Genomic DNA, 21,952 nt, shown 5'->3' with positions numbered 1-21,952 from the left:
GCTTTTCTCACTTTCAGTTTAAAGGCCAATCGGTTATTCTATACTGTAGTATGAGTAACTGCTGATGTCTAACTAAAGGATTTTTAACTGGATCATTTCTTATTAACTGCTTCCAACCACGCCAATACAAACTTGAGTGTCACAGTGAGCAGACAGACAAGAAATTATGGACCTGATGTAATTACCTGAGAAAGCAACAAAGTTACATTATTATTATTTATTTTTTTATTTATATATATTTATCAATATTTTAACTTCAATTCAATATTTCTGCAGCATGTTTACAGCTCTGTATTTCATTACTATTAATCACCTTTTTTGCTTTTCGAAATATATTACTTCAAACTGTTGAACCATCTAAATTTAACATTTTTCTTGTTTAAATTAGGTAGTAAATAAATAAGTAGATGCTTAGATAAAGTTATAGTAACAAGCAATATTTAGGGGTGTAACTCTCTAAAATACTGGGTTCACGAGAACAAGATTTTAACAATACATACTTTTTTAGTTAAGGAATTTATGACTAAAAAATATATATTTTATTTGATGGAAATTCACAAAGATATATATTTAATTTTATATATTTTTGTACGGTCTGTGTTTACTTGAGCAGACCAGCGCTGCTGTTTGCTGCCCAAAATGATCCAATATTTGTTTTGTTACCTGTGTAAAAATCTCGTGAGACACATTTAACACCTAAACAAAGAATGTCTTGCCATTTTAACGATTAGCAACAATGTTAGTAAAATTAGATAAATTTACATTTAATTTGTTCAACAGGGTTCACTTAAAATTATGATGCCTCACATTTTGTATATCCACAAAGCAATTAATAAATCAATAAATAAAAAAAGACTTTTATTTAACTGAATTTAATTTATGTTTTATTGTTTTAAGTTTCCGTATTTGCCAGATTCCTTGATAGCAAACAAAATAAGGCATATAAGTGTGTGCATGCGTGCATGTGTGTGTGGTGTGTGTACTCACGTCGACATTGCAGAGCAGATCGTTGAAACCACAGTTACCATTGTTGGAGGAACAGCATAGGGCTTTCAGCACACCCAGCCACTCTGCACTCAGAGACCGGCAGTACGCTGTCAGCTCGGCACACAGGATGCCGATATCATTAACCCTGTCACAGAAAACCAGACACATTTATTTTTTTCAGATGACACAAATTGGTAGTGTGTTAAAGGGAGCTGATGACAGTTGATCTTGGATATGACTTTAATCTGAGGGCCTGAAATCAAAACTGCAATCTGCCTACCTCTCAGGGTCACGATGGTCCACACACACATCCATCAGGACGTTACACACAAAGCTGTAGCGGTTGGCGGGGCTGTCATTAAGGATCTTGCCGACCATAGAGTGGTTGAGGTTGTGGGCTGAAGGGTTTGCTATGGCGTCGATCATGAAGACCTGGTCCCACAGCATGTTGGAGTCTGAAGGGTCAATGTTCCAGTAGATGGAGTTTTTCACCTTAGAGCAGAACTCACTGAGGAGAGAGGAGAGTAGCATTAATACACAAACACAACACAATACAAATATCTTAGATTTTCCTTATTTCTATTTGTATTTATTGTGTTTCTGCTATTGTGAGGGAGGAAGCACCAGTGTTATCCATTCACCTGTACACTTATGTTATTATTGTGAGTTACTGTGATAGGAAAACAAAAACGATTTGCTCTGACTGAGAATAAATTACTGAAAAAATATATGCGCTGTATGAGAGCTCACCTGAAGATCTCCCCAAACTTGCTCTTCAGGTGACTGCAGGAGGTATAGAGGTCGTACAGGTAGGCCAAGATACAGCGCTCAGCTGAGGAACAGTCTGCAGGGTTCACTCCTGACTTCACCACAATCCGCAGCCTACCCAACCGTAACACAAAACCCAGAATATTACTGCATATCCCATGTGTACTGACTGATTAGCAAGCACAAGCCTAACTGAATATAACTGTCGATGTGACTACATTACAACACACAAAATTCCTGCTGGAAAATGAAATCTTCATCTACATAAAGGTCAGTCTCTGTCAGCAGAGAGAGGCATGAAGTGCTGTAAGATTTTCCCGGGAAAACAGAGTGGAGAGACACACAGTCCAAGCTGCTTAAGGACTAGTGTGAAATTTCCACAATCAGTGATGGTTTGGAGAATTTTTATGGAGATGCGGATTTCATTTTCCAGCAGGATTTGGCAGACTGCTCACACTGCCAAAAGTACCAATTTTCCTTATATATTATTCCAGTTTTCACTCTGTGTAATACATCTGTATAACAAGAGTTTAATTTTTTGAACTGAATTACTGAAATAAAGTAACTTTTCAATGAGATGCACTAGTATAGAAGCACAATAATACAATTACACTCTTAAACAGCTAAAACTTTTAATTATTAACAGGGCTATGCATTTCATAAGACTCCATTTTCCACATCCACATGACAATACTGGAAAAGCATTTTTAAATGGACGAGAGGAGAGAATGTAGAAAAAAAACGCCATTATTTAAACATTTCTAGATACTTCTGGAAAAAGCCTGAGAGTAAAGAGAGATGGTGAAGTTCATACCCATCAAAGACTTGTGCAGTTTGGTCAGGGTTAAGGATGAGGCAGGAGTGGTAACGGCGGAGCACGGCCACGATGCACAGACACAGGCTCGTAGTGTAGCTGCCCGCCAGACTAGAGGATTTCAGCAGAAGCTCCGCCTCCACCAGACTCAGCTCGTTCAGCAACTACAACACATTTAGGTTAGAATCACATCAGAACTACATGCTGTTTCTGATTAAGAAATGAACAATGATGCTTCCAGACTGTCATTGACTGTAGATATGCTTTACCAACCATAAAACCATAGAAATCGTCTAATTACACATGAAATATACACACACTTCCAAACATGCGAGTTGCCTCATACCTGAATGGCAAAGTCTATGAGGCCACTTATGTTGAGGGAGTATTCCATGAGGTCAAAGATGAACTGGATGTGTTGTACGAGGGGAAGATGATAGGACATTCCTAAGGCAAAACTGGTGATCTGTTCCAGAACATTCCTGGACACCTGTAACGGAAATACATAAAACTCTGGTTACCATACAGTACTAAGTATTAACTGTGCTTGAAGTGCTGTACCCTTCACCCTTATTTATGTTTTGCTGCAGAAAGGATTTTTTAAGCAATGAGACAGAGCTGAGCTAACTAAATCTCCAATTTCCTACACTCTGTTCTCACTGGATGTTAAGTGAACAGTTCATGTAAAAAACCCTTTGAAGGGAGTAGACCTGTGAAATAAAGTCACTCTAGATCAGACTCTTTTCAGGAGGGAAGATCAATCTATTTCTCTGATTTACCAGATTCGGTATCCAAGGTTACAACTGCAGTGCCACAATGTGGACCACATGTAAAGCTCTAGTTTCTTGTCAAGCCACTAGAAGGAACTCTTGAGAAAACTCGCTTGAGGAAACCCCAATTCCTATGTTTATATGTGTAGGAGCCCACTAACCAGATAATACTAATTTCAACAATGCATTTTTTAGCCCATACAGTGAGCAGCAGATCTACCTAACCAACAACTCAAACAACAGTGTTCCCCAATGGTGGAACAAACTACCTTTCACTACCAGATCAGGAGAATCTCTCACTATCTTTAATAAACTCCTGAAGACAGAGCTCTTCAAAGAGTACTTACTCTCCTAACACCTCTAACACACACCTTCACTCCTCTATCCTATTATTCCCCTTTGTCCTCCTTTTATCCCTATCCAAAGATGTTTTACATTTAACTTATTCTACTTCTGTACTTGACTATTGTAAGTCGCTTTGGACAAAAGCGTCTGCCAAATGTAATGTAAATGTAATGTAACAACACCAAGCACAGCAGCAGCAGTGCTTGCTTCTGCTGCAGTCAGAAAGCTACTTAACGGTCATCATGTTCAGACTCTATTTAGTGCTGGATAAGCAGCGATTTTCTGTTGTTTACACCTACATTATTAAAATAATAATCTGGTTTTATATTTACAACAGTAACTATAGGATAGGCTAATTAGCTAGTAGGCTATTATTTAGCAGTAAGATGATTGCGGAAAACAGGCAGTAAGGTGGCCAATGTTGGGATCCCTGTTCCTGTGGTATCGACATCAAAGTGAACAAAAAGATAATTATAAAAAATTAAAATATTTACACTTATATCTCTTCTGAAGTCTGATTATTTTGGCCAGTAAAGCTCTTAAAATGATTTACAGTACACTTAGATTCTCCGTGTTTAGAGGTGGACGTAATTAGGGGAATCTGTAGCAGGTTTGCTGGGCATCTATATGGCATTAATGTGACCCCGCCCAACACCGGTATCGGCAATCGGCCAATCCAGCTAAAAGATGATATGCGATTGACATTACCGCCCAAACACTGATTGGTCTATCTCTCTGCTCTACTTCAAGACCGGAGGAGAGGAATGACCTGAAGGGAACCTAACCTGAGAGGTGACCTGGTGCTGGTCAAAGTGGGAGAGGTGCTGGAATTTGGAGAAAATGTCTTCAGCAGTAGGGAAGGCCTCTGGTTTACTCCTCTTCCTTTTCTGCCCTTCTTCACCTCCTTGTGAAAGAAAGAGAGAGAGAGTAAAACAAACATTCATATTAGAGACAATTTCATTTTGCTTTTTGAGTCATCACAACGCACAGGAATCTTCATGTTATATGGATTTAATTAAACTCCATCTCTGAAGGTTATGAAATTCCTTAATGGCTTTTTCAACATTAACACTGACTTAATGGTGACTTATTGTAGAATACAGCTGCTACAGTGAAGCAAACTGAACGCTACCTTAAAATAGTAATGGCAGCAGCCTAGCCTGCCCTGGTTAAAGTGCAGGCAGTGGCACAGCTAAATCTAGCCTGGGTAAAATAATAGGTTGTTCAATTACAACGCCATTAAAAGTTAAAGCTAGCGCTGGGTTGCTCTCCCTGGCTGGGGTCAGGCGCTTAGTGGGGAGATAATGAGCAAATGACGGCTATTAGCATGGAAATGGGCCCGCAGGTATGCATACTCAATGGCGGCAGCTGTGGGTCAGCGCTGTGCATGGCTGTGTTTGGTTATTAGAGAAAAGTGGAGGGAGAGGGGGAGAGCAGGAGAGTGGGGAAGCAAGAGAGTGAAAGGGACTGTGACTGTGCAGGAGACATTTCTAAGAATTTCACTGTTTAAAAAAAAAAAAAAAAGAAAAAAAGGAAAAACACCTGCTGCTTTTTGCATGTCATGGATGCTAATCTAGAAGCTGCAATCATCTTCAGAATCATAATTAATAATTATGTTAGCAATTCAATTAATTTGAGAAGATTACTATTATACGTATTAATTATGTATCATTCAGAACATCTCATTTTATGCACAAAACTAGAATACCTCAAGATCTTTACTATTTATTTGTTTAAGCAGAACATATCCTCTGTACATGGGGGTGGAAAGGCCAAAAGCCCTATTCTTCATTACTTTACATTAGCTACAATAAACTTGCACAGACCTAAGGGACAATGCATAGCAAAAGCAATGCAGAAGGTCACAATATGCAAATGCATGCATATTATATCTACAGAATGGTGTAATAAAAAAAATCACTGTGCCTATATACCCTAAGGCTACATCCACACATATCTGAATATTGCTACTATACTATACATACAGCTCTATAAAATGAGAAATGGCTGAAAAAAAGATGCAGAACTTTCAGACCTTTAAATAATGCAAAGAAAACAAATTGATATTCATAAGGTTTTAAGAGATCAGAAATCAATATTTGGCAGAATAACCCTGGTTGGTTTTTAATCACAGTTTTTATGCATCTTAGCATTTTCTTCTTCACCAGTCTTACACACTGCTTTTGGATAACTTTATGCCACTCCTGGTGCAAAAATGTGAGCAGTTCAGCTTAGTTTGATTTGCTTGTGATCATCCATCATCCTCTTGATTACATTCCAGAGGTTTTCAATTTGGTAAAATCTAAGAAATTCATCCTTTTTAAGTGGTCTATTATTTTTTCCAGAGCTGTATTTAACGGGGAGGATGGAAGTTTGTGGATGGTGTATACAATCATCCACATATTTTCATCTTTTCTCATTTTGTATTGTAGTATGTAATGTACCTAATAAATGTACGATAATGGAAAAAAATTGCAACCTAGAACACAAGTGTCTAAGCATACTGCATATCTGTAATGCTGTTGAGTGTGTGAATGTGGCAGGGTAGTGTAGTATGTGTAGTAGTGTGCGTGTGAACATGCAGGTTCAGTACCTGTCTCAGCTGTGCTTTTGCGGTTCAGCACTTTCAGGATGTCTTTGGTGATCTTCTTGATGGCGTGCCGAGCTTCGTCTCGCTGCTTGCCAACTCCATACAGAACTACTTGGCGCTGATTACACTCATGACTGGCACTCTCCTCCTGAAAGCCATAATGGGTTGTTAGAAAAAAAAATTACAAATACTCTCTTGTTTTTTTTTTTTACAGAATTCTATTGAAAACTAATTCAACACAAAATATTTAACAAGTTTTTCAAGAATGTAGATCATCAGAACACTTTTTTCAATAAGATATACAGCTTGAATTTTTGCACCAGGAGTGTGTGCATAAAGTTATCTAAAAGCAGTGTGTAAGACTGGTGGAGGAGAACATGCCAATATGCATGAAAACTGATTAAAAACCAAATATTGAATTCTGATCTCTTAAAACTTTATGAATATGAACTTGTTTTCTTTGCATTATTTGAGGTTTGAAAGCTCTGCATCTTATTTGTTATTTCAGCCATTTCTTATTTTCTGCAAATAAATGCTCTAAATGACAACATTTGGAATTAAGGAAAAATGTTGTCTGTAGTTTATAGAATAAAACAACAATGTTTATTTTACTCAAACATAAACCTATAAATAGCAAAATATTTTTTTCCAGAGCTGTATATCACAAGATATAGCTTTAGAAGCCTTTTCCTATGACTGAACAATCCAAGACTGGACTGGAAACTGAACTGAATATCTCCTATATGTGTATCTATTGTGTATCTATCTACTACACTACTTATTTCAGTACAGAAATTGCAGACACAAGCAAAATCATGCATCATGCATGTGCATTTATTCATTACATCAGGAAACTCACCTGAGGAATGGGGAAGTGTGTGGCGTACTGGATGTGGCGGGGCTGTTCGTACACCTGGGGGAAGGCTGGGTCCATGCATTTTTCCTTGGCAGTGCTTTTTCCATCCTGCTCCGGGGCAGCCTTCTCCGGGGAGGGGCTTCCCTTCGCCTCGCCGTGCATAGGGGGAGAGAACATCTGCTGGAAGAAGGCAAATAAGCATGCTCAGTTTAGGGACCAGAGCAATGACAGATAAAAAAGCAATGCAACTGATTCCTACCTCATCAAAGTTAGCGCTTGAGTTGTGCTCGATTTCCATCGGCTCAGACAGGCCAGTGTCCTACAAGAGAAGAGCACAGGAGTTAAAACAGGCAACTGTGAATCAACTGTGGCAAAGACAAATGAACCAGAAATAACTCCTGGTTCGTAAAAATTGTACATGCCTCCATTTTCACACTGCTGCCCGTGTCCTGCTCTTTACGCTCTGATTCATCAGAGGGCTCATCGCTGGGGGAACGAGGGCGGGGCAGGTGTGAGTCGGAGGCCAGGTCGCCGCGGGATATTAGTGTACACATGTAAATGTTGTGGGAGAAGACGTCATGGCGAATGAGCTCACAGAAGAGCAGCACCAAGTTGGAGAACTCCACACGCTCGCTCTCGTTCCCGGGCTCAGCTGCAGAGAGAGTGTAAAAGTAGTGTAAATGATCACAATCACGGCAAATTCTCCTGACATCCCAACAGCAAGATGGCCTGTTATAGAGCTGAAAAACTACATTTACACAGCAGGTAATAGGTGCCCGAATCTAATAATTTGTCATACAATAAGTGACATAGATGTTCTATTTGTTTAGCAGTGCAAGAAGCAAAAAAAAAAAAAAAAAACATATTTTGATATATATTATATTGATATTGGTTGTATTGATACTTAATGAATTTCTGATGCATTACAATGCCAAAAGAAATGCAGCATCAGATGAAAATAAAAATGCTAAAAATAAAGTGTCAAGAAACAAAGAACACAAAAAAAAATGCTGGAATAGCTGAATAGTGTGCCCCTTTTACAAGAGTTCAAGCACATTTTCAGTAAGACACAGTGTCCCTTAAGTTCGTGTTGCCTGAGGCAAATTCTTAATGCTGGTCCAATGCGGACCAGCTGGGACAGACCGGGGTTGCACGTCATATCATATATATACATATACATATACATATACATATATATATATATATATATATATATATATATATATATATATATATATATACACATACATACATACATACATACATACATATATATATATATATATATATATATATATATATATATATATATATATATATATATATATATATATATATATATATATATATATATGACTATAACCTACTTTGGTTCAAGCTTGCAAATTTTCAGGTTCCAAAATTATGCCCGTGAACAGGAATGGAAAGTTTATTGTTATTAAAAGAGTGCAATACATTTGGTATGATATTATATTATCATTATATTAGTGCCATTTAATGTTCTTAAAATGCCAACATATTGTTTTTCGCAATAATTTCTGGGACAACATATCGTTTGGAAAAGATTGTTATCGTAACAGGCTTAGTCCACGATGTTCACAATTCTTTTTTTTACAAGTCCAAGTCAAGTCTTGAGTCCTTGTGGGGTGAGACTACACATTACAAGACACATAAGTCCAAGTCTCTTAAAAAAATAAAAGTCTCTTCTCTTCTGGTGTGACAAGCAAACTAACACTCAAAGATCAAAGATTTAAAAAATCAGTTACAAAGTTAACGTTACACAGCTGATTCTGAGCTATACATCTTTGCTAAACCTCCAGATGCACTAATGCGACTGACTTCTCTGGGTGAGTTTTAAGGTGCCTGATATAATTTTATGTTGATTCAGCATCCTTGTTTTTGACACTGTATACTTTACAGTCTGTGCTTCTTTTGTTGGCTCCCTCTTGTTTGAGGTTCTTACAGCTAAATGAATTTACAGAGGGTACAACAGTAGTTGCAAATGTGCCGGCCATCTGAGGTACTAGTGTTTACCCTGACAAAAAGAAAGGAAGCTCGTCACGACAGTTCAAACGTTCCTCAATGTTAATAATTGTTCATGAGCCCAAGTCGCAAACTCAAGTCCCCATCTCTGGTATCAGTATAGGCGTGTAAACTGTTCAAACTGCTCAACTGTTTAGAGACAAATGACAGATATAGGTCACATCAGATTTTGTGAGAAAATCAGATTTGGGTCACTTCACCTGATGTCTGAATGTAGCCTAAATAGTGAACACTGTGACCCAGTATTACAGCTACTGTCTGGCTAAGCATGACTCACTGAGCACAGGGGCCTGTGTGTCCAGGAACTGCAGCAGAACATCCTGAAAGACGGGCACAGTGGCAGCTGACAGAGAGCCTGAAGAAACCGAGCCCTTTTCATCCACCACCTCAGACTCCCCACATCTCTGTGTAAACAAAATCCATCATCCATGAGTGTGTTAAACCTTATAACACGCACACTAACTGTAATTTTAAGCATTGTGAGTAAGCTATACCTCTGCCTCGATCTCTGTCTGTCTTTTCTCCAGCAGCTTGGCCACCACCATAGCTCTGTGTCTGCCTGAACGCTTACAGCACACGGCCCACTCACACAGCAGCGTGACCACAGCGTCGTCGTCTGGACTCATCTGTCACACATCACACACAGAGAGTGTGAAGGTTAGGGTTTAAATACCACACAGTATTTTTTGTTTGTTATTACAATAAATTAACAACATAATTATACCACACTTATTATACACATGATAATTAGGTAACTACTTTACATGACATGCAAAGATTTTATTGTTAATAAAAATGTTTTACTTGGAGTAGACAGTGTCTGTACTGCTTACTGGTATAATGATTTGTTTGTGAAAATCTTCATTGTGGGGGATGAAGCACAGACTTGAACACATTAGACAATACATAATCTAAACTCCATCAAATGTTTGTTTATACCTTAACGTCTTTTAATATATAAACCCACGGTCCGTTTGGCATTCTCACTAGGGGTGGGCGATATGGCTCTAAAATAATATCACAATATTTCAGGGTATTTTTGCGATAAAGATATACTTGATATAATTAATTCATTTCAGGAAGATAGTATAACAGTATAACAGAATAATCATAATGTGGCGAAATAAATAATATAGTATAAAATAATATAATGCAGCAAATAATATTGCAGAATATTTAGTGCATGCATATAAACTGCAGACTGAAACAATTATACAATAAATAAACCTAAAGCTTCACAGTAAATAATAGACTACTTTTAAGACAGAACAGCCCTATTATCACGATATGGATTTTTAATATCATGATATTTCTGTGTCACAATATATAATATTGCCCACACCTAGTTCTCACTTCGGCACATTATTGCTAAATAAAGGTGCGATAGCCTTTAGGTGATGTTTAAGCGTGTACTCATACTAGGCAATCTGACTGATTAGTGTGATCGCAGGAGCATGCTGTGCGTCGCCATGTATGTAACCGTGACTGAGATAACTATGACTTTTGACACATATTTCTAAGTAAGTTAAAGCAGAATAGCTCTGCTTTTATCAAGAAGACATGCTTCCGAGAGAGGGTGCTTTTCATGGCGGGGGTGTTGAATTTGGCACAACAACGGCAAGCCCACTGAGCAGTGAGTGACGTAAGCATGCTTGGGCCCGGACTGTTTAAATGTAGTGTGAGTGCAGGCCCGCGGAGGAATGGGGAGGGGGCAAAACCATTCTCAATCACGATTTAACAATCCGTGCTCTAGCATGATTCAACCAATCCGTGCCTAGTGTGAGTACACTCTAAAAGGCCTAGACTTGCTTTAGCTTCTTTAATGTCTTCAAATGTCTGGCAACCACTTTTTCACAGAAGAAACACGTCGTTACCTCATGCCCATCTTTACTCTGTCCTGACCCAAAGATACGATTGTACAAGGAGTCCAGCGAGTTGCTGAAGTCAGACTTTTCAAAGCTGTGGTTGTCCAGGACCTCCAGCGTGTGCAGAACCCGGCCAATAGTGAAGCCTGTAAAACACAAAGACAAGACTCAAAGTACATCCAGCTGCTCAGAATAGTAACCTAAAAAAACCCATGTTAGTGCATTTAGCTGTCATCTTCACAATTAATGCAACCACTGGTCTGTTACAGAGATACACAAGAGGCACATTAAAAGACAAACGAGACTCATTAAAAAGCACTTAACCCTTTCATAGCTTCACTCTCACACTGCTGCGGCTGCTGAGTCAAGTTAAGCAGTCTTGGTGAACTTACCAGCTGTTGTTTCCTGACACTTGTCAAAGGACCAGCGAAACTCCACTGCCTGCCCCCTCTCCTTGATTTGCTCTTCGATTTCCCTGACTTTTGCACGGACCTGTAAGAAGATGATTAAAATATATAATAAATATATACCTACCTATACATATATCTAGAAAAAAATAAAGAGACCACTTAAAAACGATGAGTTTCTTTGATTTTATCAAATTGAAAACCTCTGGAATATAATCAAGAGGAAGATGGATGATCACAATCCATCAAACCAAACTGAACTGCTTGAATTTTTGCAGCAGGAGTGGCGTAAAGTTATCCAAAAGCAGTGTGTAAGACTGGTGGAGGAGAACATGCCGAGATGCATGAAAACTGTGATTAAAAAACAGGGATATTCCACAAAATATTGATTTCTGAATTCTTAAAACTTTATGTATATGAATTTCTTTTCTTTGCATTATTTGAGGTCCAAAAACTCTGCAACTTTTTTATGTCAGCCATTTCTCATTTCCTGCAAATAAATGCTCTAAATGTCGATATTTTGATTTGGAATTTGGGAGAAATGTTGTTCGTAGTTTATAGAATAAAACAACAATGTTTATTTTACCGAAACATATACCTATGAATAGCAACATTAGAGAAACTGAAGTGGTCTCTTAATATTTTCCAAAGCTGTACATAATGTACTAAGGGAAGCGTCCACACCTGTTGGTTGAAGGTGCTGTTTCCACCAGGCATGGGCAGGTTAGAGGGTGCAATGGGCAGAAGATCCAGCGGGGAGCCAGTCTTATTCCGACTGTCTGTCAGTGAGTAGTGCCACACCAGAGCGCTAGGACAGCACAGCACAATGCTCTAGAGAGATGAAAGGAAAGAAAAGCAGTTATTACACTTTATACTTGATAACAGGGTTCATAATTGTAAACAGGACTGCTCCACTCTGTACACCAACATCAACACATCTTATTCATTTTAATGGAAAAAGCTGCTGAAAGCCAAAAAGGACTAAGAAAAGAAGATGACTGCGTATTTCAAGGCTGAATTATTCCTTCATTTAAATTCAAAATCGTCACAGACACACCCACATGGCGAGCCAGCACGGCAGAATAAGTCAAAGAAATGTGATAGAGGACACGTACCGTTAAAGGCTATACTAACAAATAGAGCTGCAGCAGACCAATAAGCATGGATTAATTTACATATTCAGACATATAATCCCTACACCATTTTTTATCATGTGCTTCATTTATATTTTTTGATGACAAATTCACCTAATTTTAGGTGACCAGGCCGAGCATTAGGAACAAAAACATACTATTAAACACATTAATGAATGTGAATCTGATTCAAATCTTTGCCTGAGATCACTGAAAAAGGTAGATTTAATTTGTAATAGATTAAAAACCTATCCACTAAATTAATATATATGATACAGATTCAGATAAAAACCCTGGAATATGCCTTAAAAAGACACAGGTATAAAACACAGGTATAAAACTCTAAAGTTCATAAGGTATACTCTAAGGTATGTTTACCTGAAGCATACAGCTGAGGCCGAACACCACAGGGCGGTGTTGGGGGCAGATGTAGAAGTCAGTGAAAGGTGTTTGGGGCTGGTTACCCCCTGCCGGCTGTGACGTCGGAGTAGGTGGTAGAGCATTGCCAGGCTGGCCTGAGATGCTGTGGGGTGGGTGTCCTCCTGTGCTGAGCCCAAGGCTTCCATCACTTAGCAGCAGGTTGAGGCGGCGTGTGCAGAAATATGCCAGCCTCCTTGACAAATAGGCTGACTGCACAAACTCCCCTGAGTACTGGGGAGAAAAAAAGAGAAAGAGAGGGTAAAGGAGGAGATCAGAGCACTACTAATGGCATGACTGAAATGATAAGAATAAAAGATACTATGGGTTGGGGAAATTTTCATTTCTTAGATGCACATCTAGATTCGGACTCGATCGGAATTTGATTTGATTTACAAATGACAAAACAAATCAGACCTTCCAACATGTACATTATATATGCATTTTCCATAACAGGCACACATTTTGCTCCTCCTATGCTTGTACAATGAGTTATGTCCTGTTACCATGAACGCTAATCCAGCAAGCTAACTATGGAGCCATCCGCTACTTTCTTCCACTTTATTTTCCTCCACACTGTCGACACACCCTCACTGTGCTCTCGCTCTCTCATCATATCCTTCATTAAAGCTACAAGTTAACCTCAGTAACTGAGCACATCACAATATTCTCATTTAAAAGCATCAAACCTGCCCCGAGATGTACAGTGTTTATAAAAAAAAAAGCTCTATTTTATACTTTGCATAATACTTTATTAATACACAGATCAGCTGCAACAATAAAAGCAGCTCTGTATATAAATTGCACTATAGTCAACATTTGAATCGCCCATCTTGCTTTGGTTTTTTGTGTTTCTAATATTATCCTAACAACATTAATCCTAGATTTTTGTATTAATCATTTGATTAATTTAAATAACTATGCTTTTTTATTTTTCAAGTAAATAGACACAGTGTCAAAGTGCCTATTAAATAGTAGGATTCATTAGGAATAATTACAAATATTTTACTTTAAAAGTATCATGTCACGCAACAAGGAAAAAGAAATCATGTATGTAAAAGAAAAAGATGTATAGAGGTGCGTTGACGATCGAATCGGAAGGTGCCTAGAAATTCCCACCCCTGCAAAGATACTAAAGTAAAAGGCAGCAAAGAGTAAATGCAGTAGTTATTGGTAGTAACTGAGACACTGACTAACCTGTAACAGGAGCGGCAGTAGCAATTTGAGAAGCTCGTCTTCTCCTGGGCGAATCTTCTCAAAGCATTCAAGCACCCAAGTTAAAAACTCATGTCTGTCCAACATGCCATCCTGTAAAGAATGTTTTTTTAAGTTATACACTCATTCAATCTTTAAGTTTTATGCCTTTAAACACAGCAATGACTTTTGAATCAGGTCAGACACCGCTGCACCACCTTCCCAGTTGATGTTCGAAACCGATAAAGGCAGACTAACCTGAAACATGAACATGGCTAGCTTCTCATTGTACTCCCACTGCTTCATGGCAGTCTCCACCTCAGCTGGAGTGGCAGGCAGAGGAGAGCCGCAGCCCTGGCTGGGAGACTGCCGGTAAAACTCTGCCACCTTCTGCAGCTGCTCCCAGAGGTACTTAGTAATTATCTGAGTCCATTCTGTAGGAGCAAGATAAGACAGTTAAGACAGCCATTTCAATGACAGAGTCCAATTACTGTGCACAACAATAAAGGACCTTCCATCTCCATCAGGGAATTTACTAAGCATACTGTCACTGTCAGTGTCAAAACTCCTCCTTCTACCAGTTTGTATGTTTATGCACTATTTGTAAATGTCTGTAACAGTGACAATATGATTGACAATAATTGACAGTGACAATATGCAAAACAAAAATTGCATATGGCAGCATATGAGCCCAAAATACAAATGCACAGAAATGCACAGTCTGAACTCACCTATACACGGATCAATGACATGCCTCTTCTTGACTTTAGTTTCAGTAATGGCAGCATGATACGCACAAGTCATTTTAATCATCCAAGCAGAGCGCATCACAGGGACTGAGTATTTGGCCAGGTAACCAAAAACCTCCTCTTTTTTACTGAAGATAGGAACCTAGACAGGTGGACACACATGCCAGGTCAAAAGCAGTTAAATAAAAATAAAGATTTTACAGGCTCAAAGTGCTATATACACGTTTAACTATTTAAAGCCTGAACCACAATATAATGACTGGAAGATTCAACCCGAAGTACTTATTTGAGCAAATATTGAAAATATATCATATCTAATACCTTAGAAATATTAAACCTTAGTTATATTAGGAATATAACTAACTAAATCATATATAACACAAAAAAGTGTTTAACCATAATCCATCCAACATCATCCATTTATACCATTGTTCCTAATAATATATGTATAAATTATTTAAAAACCTCAAACCTGCATAATTATGATACACTAGGCTTAAAATGATTAAAGAATAGGAGTTTTTGATCAACTGTGAGGCACAGCGTGGTAGATAAAGTCAAACCTTCTTGGCCAGCTGAGTGAGAGGCTTGGTCCCGGCCAAGTCTGTAAACCAGATGTTAATGGAGCTCTGAGAGCGAGCAGTGACCAGCCAGAAATTGTCCTTCTGGTTGACCTGTGGCTTCCTCTTCCCCGTGTCTGGAAATGTGTTGCATCGCAGCTTTTCGGCAATGATGCTGCTGAAGTTTGAGCTGATCTAGAAAGTAGAGAGATGATGCATGCATATATTTAGTACTAATCTAAAACTGAGATGTACTGCAGACATGATTAAAATGTGTGTGTGTCCAAACCTACTTTGGAGGGGTTAAAATTAACATTTTTAGCACTTCCATGCTCGTCCCCTGATACAGCTGGCTGGTTATTAAATCCCTGCTTGACGTTTAATGCAGTCAGTTCATCCTAGAAACAGAAAAGGAAACATTACAATGGTTGCACAGCTACAATATTACACAGTGTTTTTAAGCACCTTTATGAATCATTACAATGTATCTCAGTAACAAAGAGCAAAGATGTCTTTGCTTGTAAAAATCAGATCATGTTAAAACAAATGCAAATTAATTACAAGTGTATTATGGGTATTAAACCCTGAATCCACTGAAGCCATGGCCGCATGGCTACCAAATAACTCTTACTGTTTTAAAACTTTAATTTAATGATACAGCATGGTAAAGAGAGAGGCCTAAAATTGTCCAACACAACTGGATTAGGTTTACTGGGATAACAATGACACTAAAGGTGTTTTAACACCTGAAAGTCTTAATCAGAGTCTGCACCAGGTTCAAATCTTTGTTACAATGTATACATTTGGTTCAGCTAGTTTCAGTTTCAAACTGCAGTTTAGCGAGCAGACTAAACAACTGGATGGAGTCTCTCTATAATTCATATTAATTGGTTTATGTTAATTAAGAGTTTGTGAGTTGCCAGGTGTTGTGACGAATTCTAGCTCTGTCAGAGCATGCGCACCACGCAGTTGAAGGAGTGTAAAAAATATTCTCAGATTCTGCTTATTTCTGTTTATAAATGAGGGTTAATCACCTGTTAGAGTAAATAAATGTATTCCCTGTGTGTTTGTACCTGCACGCAAAGGGTAGTTGGATTTTAGCACAACACCAATTATTTTTACCTCTGTTTTTTTTAAAGACTGTCTAAGCTTTGTGTAACTGGTCTGAAACTATCTTTCGGAGCTATCTTTAAAATGCTTTCACACTGCAACCGAACCAGACCATGGTTCTTTCTGTCAGATCAAACTCTGGTCCTTTGGTCTGGACTGTGGTTCGCAGCCCCTTTCACATCTGCTTTCAAACCAAACTGAAAACTCTGGAACAAACAAGGTAAGCATGAAAGACTCTCAGGATGGTCTTCCAGACTCCAATCCAGACCACCTACAGATCTTAAAACGTTTTGTCGTATAAAACATGTATAATGGGTCTAAAATGTCTTGGTATTTATGCAGTTTTTAGGGAGCTATTCCTAACCACTTCCACATTTGGTCTTCATTCTGTCGTTTTAAACGTGAATCTCTGAGAAGCCACTTCATAGGAATATTAAATTGCAAAAGGAGCTTTACAAAAAAAAATATTTGACTTTCAGAGTGACACCACAGTCACACTTAAGATTGTGAGGGTATACAATTATTCAAGATGCATACCAACAGACCACTGTCATGTATTTCCAAAAAATAAGCATATTTAACACAGTATTTGCATTCAGAAGCCCTTAAATTTAGTAGTACTGCATGAACAAACATACTGTGTGTCAAATAATAGTAATAATACCAGTAGTGTAGTATAGCACAGTAGGCAAAAAGGTAGTCAGGTAGCCACAACTTGTCAACAAACACATTAGTCATACACACAATTAGACAAACTAACCTAAAATGTCTATAGTGTCTTTCATGTTCGATAATGATTTTAGATGGGTATTTATTACCAATGCATAGACCTATCTGATCACACAAGTCAATTTAATATGACATGTCAAAACTGTTCAGTGTTCAATAAATATTTTTGAAACAACATTTTATTTGATCATGTTTCCATTATGTTCAGTTACATGCAAAATAAATAATTTCGCAGCATTCCTAGTGTTTATGCATCTTGAAGGGAGTTGTTCATTACCACTGCTCATTTTGGGTTGTTTACTCTGGATAACACATTTAAAATATTGTTTGTCAACATCTGAATCTCAGTAAATAAAATAGACTTAACTATTAACTTAATGGATGCACTAAAGCATCAACACACCACCAGCATGAATGCATGTTCAAAAGTTTTGCACATTTAACCCTCAGCACGCAGCACAATGCCAGATAAGAAGTACTGCATAACTACACAAATGGTTTGAAATAATAAATGTAATATAACCTATATAATTATCCAGTTAGTCAAGAAGCTAGTTAGATACATGATCACACAGACACTTCAAAGCTGCACACCAACAGACCACCAGCACATATCTCCAAAAAAACAGAAACTGAACAAGATCAAACTTGACTTGGTGAGAGCAACACCTCTGACACTTAACAATCACAATCTGTTAACAAGTATTACATTAAGGAAAAAATGACAATAAAAAAATACATAGAATTAAAAAGAGTTCAGTTAAAAAAAATGTAAAATTTAAAAATAAAACTAAAAATAATAAATGTTATAACACTTATGCTTTATAGGTTTCTTTTCTTTCACTTCTTTTTTCCTAAATCTAAATCTCTGTTGCTCTGTGCACATTAGTTAGGCTATAAGACCGGTAAAGGAATCAAATGGACTTGACTTTTAATGTGATAATCAGACCCATTCAATCTGCACACCAATAGAACACTGGCAAAGATCTCCAAAAATGGAAACTCAACCCAACATTTAGGCTCAGCAGCAAAGTGCCGAATTTGAAGTATTGAATAAATAAACAAATAAAAACTTACTGAGATCAAATTGCATTTGTTGGTATTCCTGCTGGGATTGTATAACTGTATTTTGTTGTATATTTCTAAACTGTAGTGAGTTATTACTTTGGATTATTTTGGATTATATGATATATATATAACGCTATGTTTATTTTCTGTATTGTTTCTTAGCTAGCTACATCTCCATCTCTGTAAAATGGCACAATAGGCTTTAAGAATACGAGATATAGGAATGAATTGGACATGATTTTAATGTGATAATCAGACACATTAAAGATGGTCTCCTAGAGATTCAAGCTGCACCAATAAAATGCAAACTTGTCTAGGTTAACCAAACATTTAGGCTTAGCAGCACAGTGCCAAATTAGAAGCACTGGATATAGTGAAGACAAACGGAAACTTAACGAGACCAACTTGCATTTTTTGGTGTTCCTGCTGGAATGTTATATTACCACTGCACACTCTGCGTGCTAACTTTGGATTATATGATTTATATAACGTTGTGTTTACGGTTGTTTTCGATATAAAAACATAATATAAGCATGTTAGCTTAGCTTTGTGTAAATTAGATCAATTATGTTAGATAGCCAGTGAGCAAGTTACTGTTAGCTAGCTGTTAGCTAACCTAGATACGACTTGTCAACAAACAGCAGCCGACAGATTTCAGCTAACGAGCTAACCCAGATAGCTCAGCCAGCGTTAACTGACACAGAATTAAATTTCGTTTTTAACGTCAATTTCCTAATAATTTTAAGCACTTTAGCCGTTTCTGAAACACCCAAATCTCCTTATATTAATCTCTTTTCCTCGGTATTTTATTTGGATGGGGGTTGAGTAGGAAAACGCTCAGGATTGCAGTAAGTTAGCAGCTCTGTTTCTGAGCAGTTTATTATTGTCCAGTTCGTGTTTTTATTTATATAAAGTGAACACAGCGCTGCTACACAGGCAGGGCTATATCTCAGCCTGCTGCCGGGCTCTGTGGCGGACCGGGCGGGTCGGGTTTAGCCCGGTTAGGCCGGTATTGTTGCGGGTTAGCGGGCGCTGCTGAAGGCCCGGGGGTTTGGTGGTGCTCGGTTAGCTAGGTTAGCGTAGCTCTCCGGCTAGCGCTCCGGCTCTTTGTGGACTGACTCTGTGTGTAAAGACGGGCTCTGACCTCTTTCTGCTTCGGGTCCTGGGGATAAACGTCGGGAGGGCCGAGTCTGGGTCGCTTCAGGGGCCGGTGCTCGTAACTCAACATCCCGAAGGCCGCCATGGTCCCAGCCGCATAGCAGCCCGGGCCGAGTCCGTCCGTCCCCGATCCGACCGAGCGATACCCGACAGCGGCTTACAGCCAGCGACGCTCCGCTCCCTGCCCCGCTCCAATCAACAGCCAGCGGAACTGTGGGAAAACACCCGGCAAATTAAAAGACCCTGATATGGATTTAAATCGGAAGGTTTAAAAGCCGGGTGTTGTGTCGAGTTATGCTATCCATAGATATGTGCTTTTTTTACGGACATTTTTCATTTTTTTTGTAATGTAATTCATTACGTTTTTATTGGGAGTATTAAACAACTTGATTTAATGTTTTAAAACTTTTAATAGCAGTAAAAAAATATTAACGGTAAGTAAAAAAATAATCATAAGCTATAAAACAAAAAAATAGGGTTCTAATCACGTAAATTACTTTATTTTTTAACCCTGCCTGATACAGTGATTTAGCCTACCACGTCTATCCTACCTATCAGCTATCCTACCTATCTATCCTACCTATCAGCTGGGAGTATTCTCTAGTATGGTTTAATTTGGTGCTTTTTTTTACCTTAAATACTACTATGGTAGCAAGGTTTGACAAGGTAGCACAACTCGACAGAACACCACAAAAATAGTTTACTAGTATACCTATAGTAAACTATAGTACCAGTCAAAAGTCTTTCTTTCTTTTTTTGTAATTTTCTACATTGTAAATGTAACCCTTTCAGACCCTGCGTCCATTACAAAGATATCTTATATTACAAAAGATATATATTTTTTAAAGATATATCATGTTTTGTTGCACAGTTTTTGAACCACGGTAAAGTTAGTTTCATTTTTGATATTCGACTTTTCGGCTCTAATAACTTCTGAACGGAGGATGGTAGCCAGCAGATACTTACATAATCAGGACAGTACGACCACAGAGAGTGACGCACACCCTTCCTTTTACTGTTTGGGTGAAATTTGCGCAACGCCCTTTTAGCGTTAATACCGAAAAACTAAGCGCACTTTTCCTGTCAGAATAAAATGCATGTACTTCTAGACCACCTCTACTTCTGTACACACTCATTTATTTACCTCCAAATCACTTCAGTGCATAAAAATGCCTATTAATGTTCCCACATAAGAATAGATGGCTTTAAGAAAAAAAAAAACACCAATAGCTCCATATCCTTAGGGTTCATACACATCAGAATAACGGGGATGTATACTTTGAGTCATGAGGAAAATTGCACACCCATTAATATTATGCAAAATGCTCAAAATTTTTATTATATTTTATATATTCACAAATTCAATAGCATTTCAGCAACTGTGTATGTCACAGCTAGGTGGCAGCAGACACGCACATCATTTATATTTTGGATACAGTGCCAATTCTAGTGAATATTACATTTTATATATTTAAAAAATCAATAGAATTTAAACCGAATTACACAGAACACTAAAAATAAGTATGATACAGCTAGGTGTCAGGAAACACACGCAATCTTTGAAATTTGGATACATTGCCAATTCTACTAATTATTAAATTATATACATTTTAAAATGTAATAGCTTTCAAACCGAATTACACAGAACAATAAAAACAAGTGTGTATGATAGAGTTAGGTGGCAACAAACACACACATGCTTTATATTTATGATACACTGCCAATTCTACGAATTATTAAATTTTATATATTTTAAAATGTAGTAGCTTTCAAACCGAATCACACAGAATAATAAAAACAAGTGTGTATGATACAGCTAGGTGGCAGCAGACACACACACCATTTATATTTTGGATACAGTGCCAATTCTAGTGAATATCACATTTTATATATTTAAAAAATCAATAGAATTTAAACCGAATTACACAGAACACTAAAAATAAGTGTGTATGATAGAGTTAGGTGGCAACAAACACACATGCTTTATATTTATGATACAGTGCCAATTCTACATATTATTAAATTATATATATATTTTAAAATTCAATAGCTTTTAAACTCAATTACACAGAATAATAAAAACAAGTGTGTATGCTACAGCTAGCTGTATCATACACACTAGTTTTATTGTTCTGTGTGATTTGGTGTAAAGCTATTGAATTTTAAAATATATAAAATTTAATAATTAATAGAATTGGCAATGTATCCAAATTTTAAAGAGTGTGTGTGTGTTTGTTTCCACCTAGCTGTATCATACACACTTGTTTTTATTGTTCTGTGTAATTCGGTTTGAAAGCTATTGCATTTTAAAATATATAAAATTTAATAATTAATAGAATTGGCAATGTATCCAAATTTTAAAGTGTGTGTGTGTGTTTGTTGCCACCTA

At 37.6% G+C, this 21,952-nt stretch overlaps 1 protein-coding gene across 2 annotated transcripts in view; it reads right to left on the bottom strand.

The window, feature by feature from the left end:
- The window catches only part of med12 (mediator complex subunit 12), a 44,060-nt gene extending 24,298 nt beyond the window's left edge, over nt 1–19,762 (bottom strand). The window contains exons 1-22 of one of the 2 annotated variants that reach the window (XM_049474860.1): nt 19,550–19,762; nt 15,792–15,896; nt 15,502–15,693; nt 14,921–15,080; nt 14,448–14,623; nt 14,193–14,303; nt 12,957–13,229; nt 12,130–12,276; nt 11,431–11,530; nt 11,048–11,184; nt 9,668–9,799; nt 9,451–9,577; nt 7,553–7,782; nt 7,390–7,449; nt 7,134–7,310; nt 6,278–6,422; nt 4,470–4,588; nt 2,916–3,059; nt 2,570–2,733; nt 1,738–1,869; nt 1,268–1,495; nt 988–1,132 (exon numbers count right to left, since the gene is read on the bottom strand). In XM_049474860.1, coding sequence (XP_049330817.1) covers nt 988–1,132; nt 1,268–1,495; nt 1,738–1,869; nt 2,570–2,733; nt 2,916–3,059; nt 4,470–4,588; nt 6,278–6,422; nt 7,134–7,310; nt 7,390–7,449; nt 7,553–7,782; nt 9,451–9,577; nt 9,668–9,799; nt 11,048–11,184; nt 11,431–11,530; nt 12,130–12,276; nt 12,957–13,229; nt 14,193–14,303; nt 14,448–14,623; nt 14,921–15,080; nt 15,502–15,693; nt 15,792–15,896; nt 19,550–19,648 — 3,303 coding nt within the window. In that variant the 5' untranslated portion in view covers nt 19,649–19,762. The remainder of the gene's footprint in view (nt 1–987; nt 1,133–1,267; nt 1,496–1,737; nt 1,870–2,569; nt 2,734–2,915; nt 3,060–4,469; nt 4,589–6,277; nt 6,423–7,133; nt 7,311–7,389; nt 7,450–7,552; nt 7,783–9,450; nt 9,578–9,667; nt 9,800–11,047; nt 11,185–11,430; nt 11,531–12,129; nt 12,277–12,956; nt 13,230–14,192; nt 14,304–14,447; nt 14,624–14,920; nt 15,081–15,501; nt 15,694–15,791; nt 15,897–19,549) is intronic. The other variant, XM_049474861.1, reaches the window with a different exon arrangement.
- Between the last annotated feature and the right edge of the window lie 2,190 nt (nt 19,763–21,952).

Source organism: Astyanax mexicanus, chromosome 2 (assembly GCF_023375975.1).
Source record: "Astyanax mexicanus isolate ESR-SI-001 chromosome 2, AstMex3_surface, whole genome shotgun sequence".
In the NCBI taxonomy this organism is placed as follows: Eukaryota; Metazoa; Chordata; class Actinopteri; order Characiformes; family Acestrorhamphidae; genus Astyanax; species Astyanax mexicanus.
This window is presented reverse-complemented; position numbering and strand designations above follow the sequence as displayed.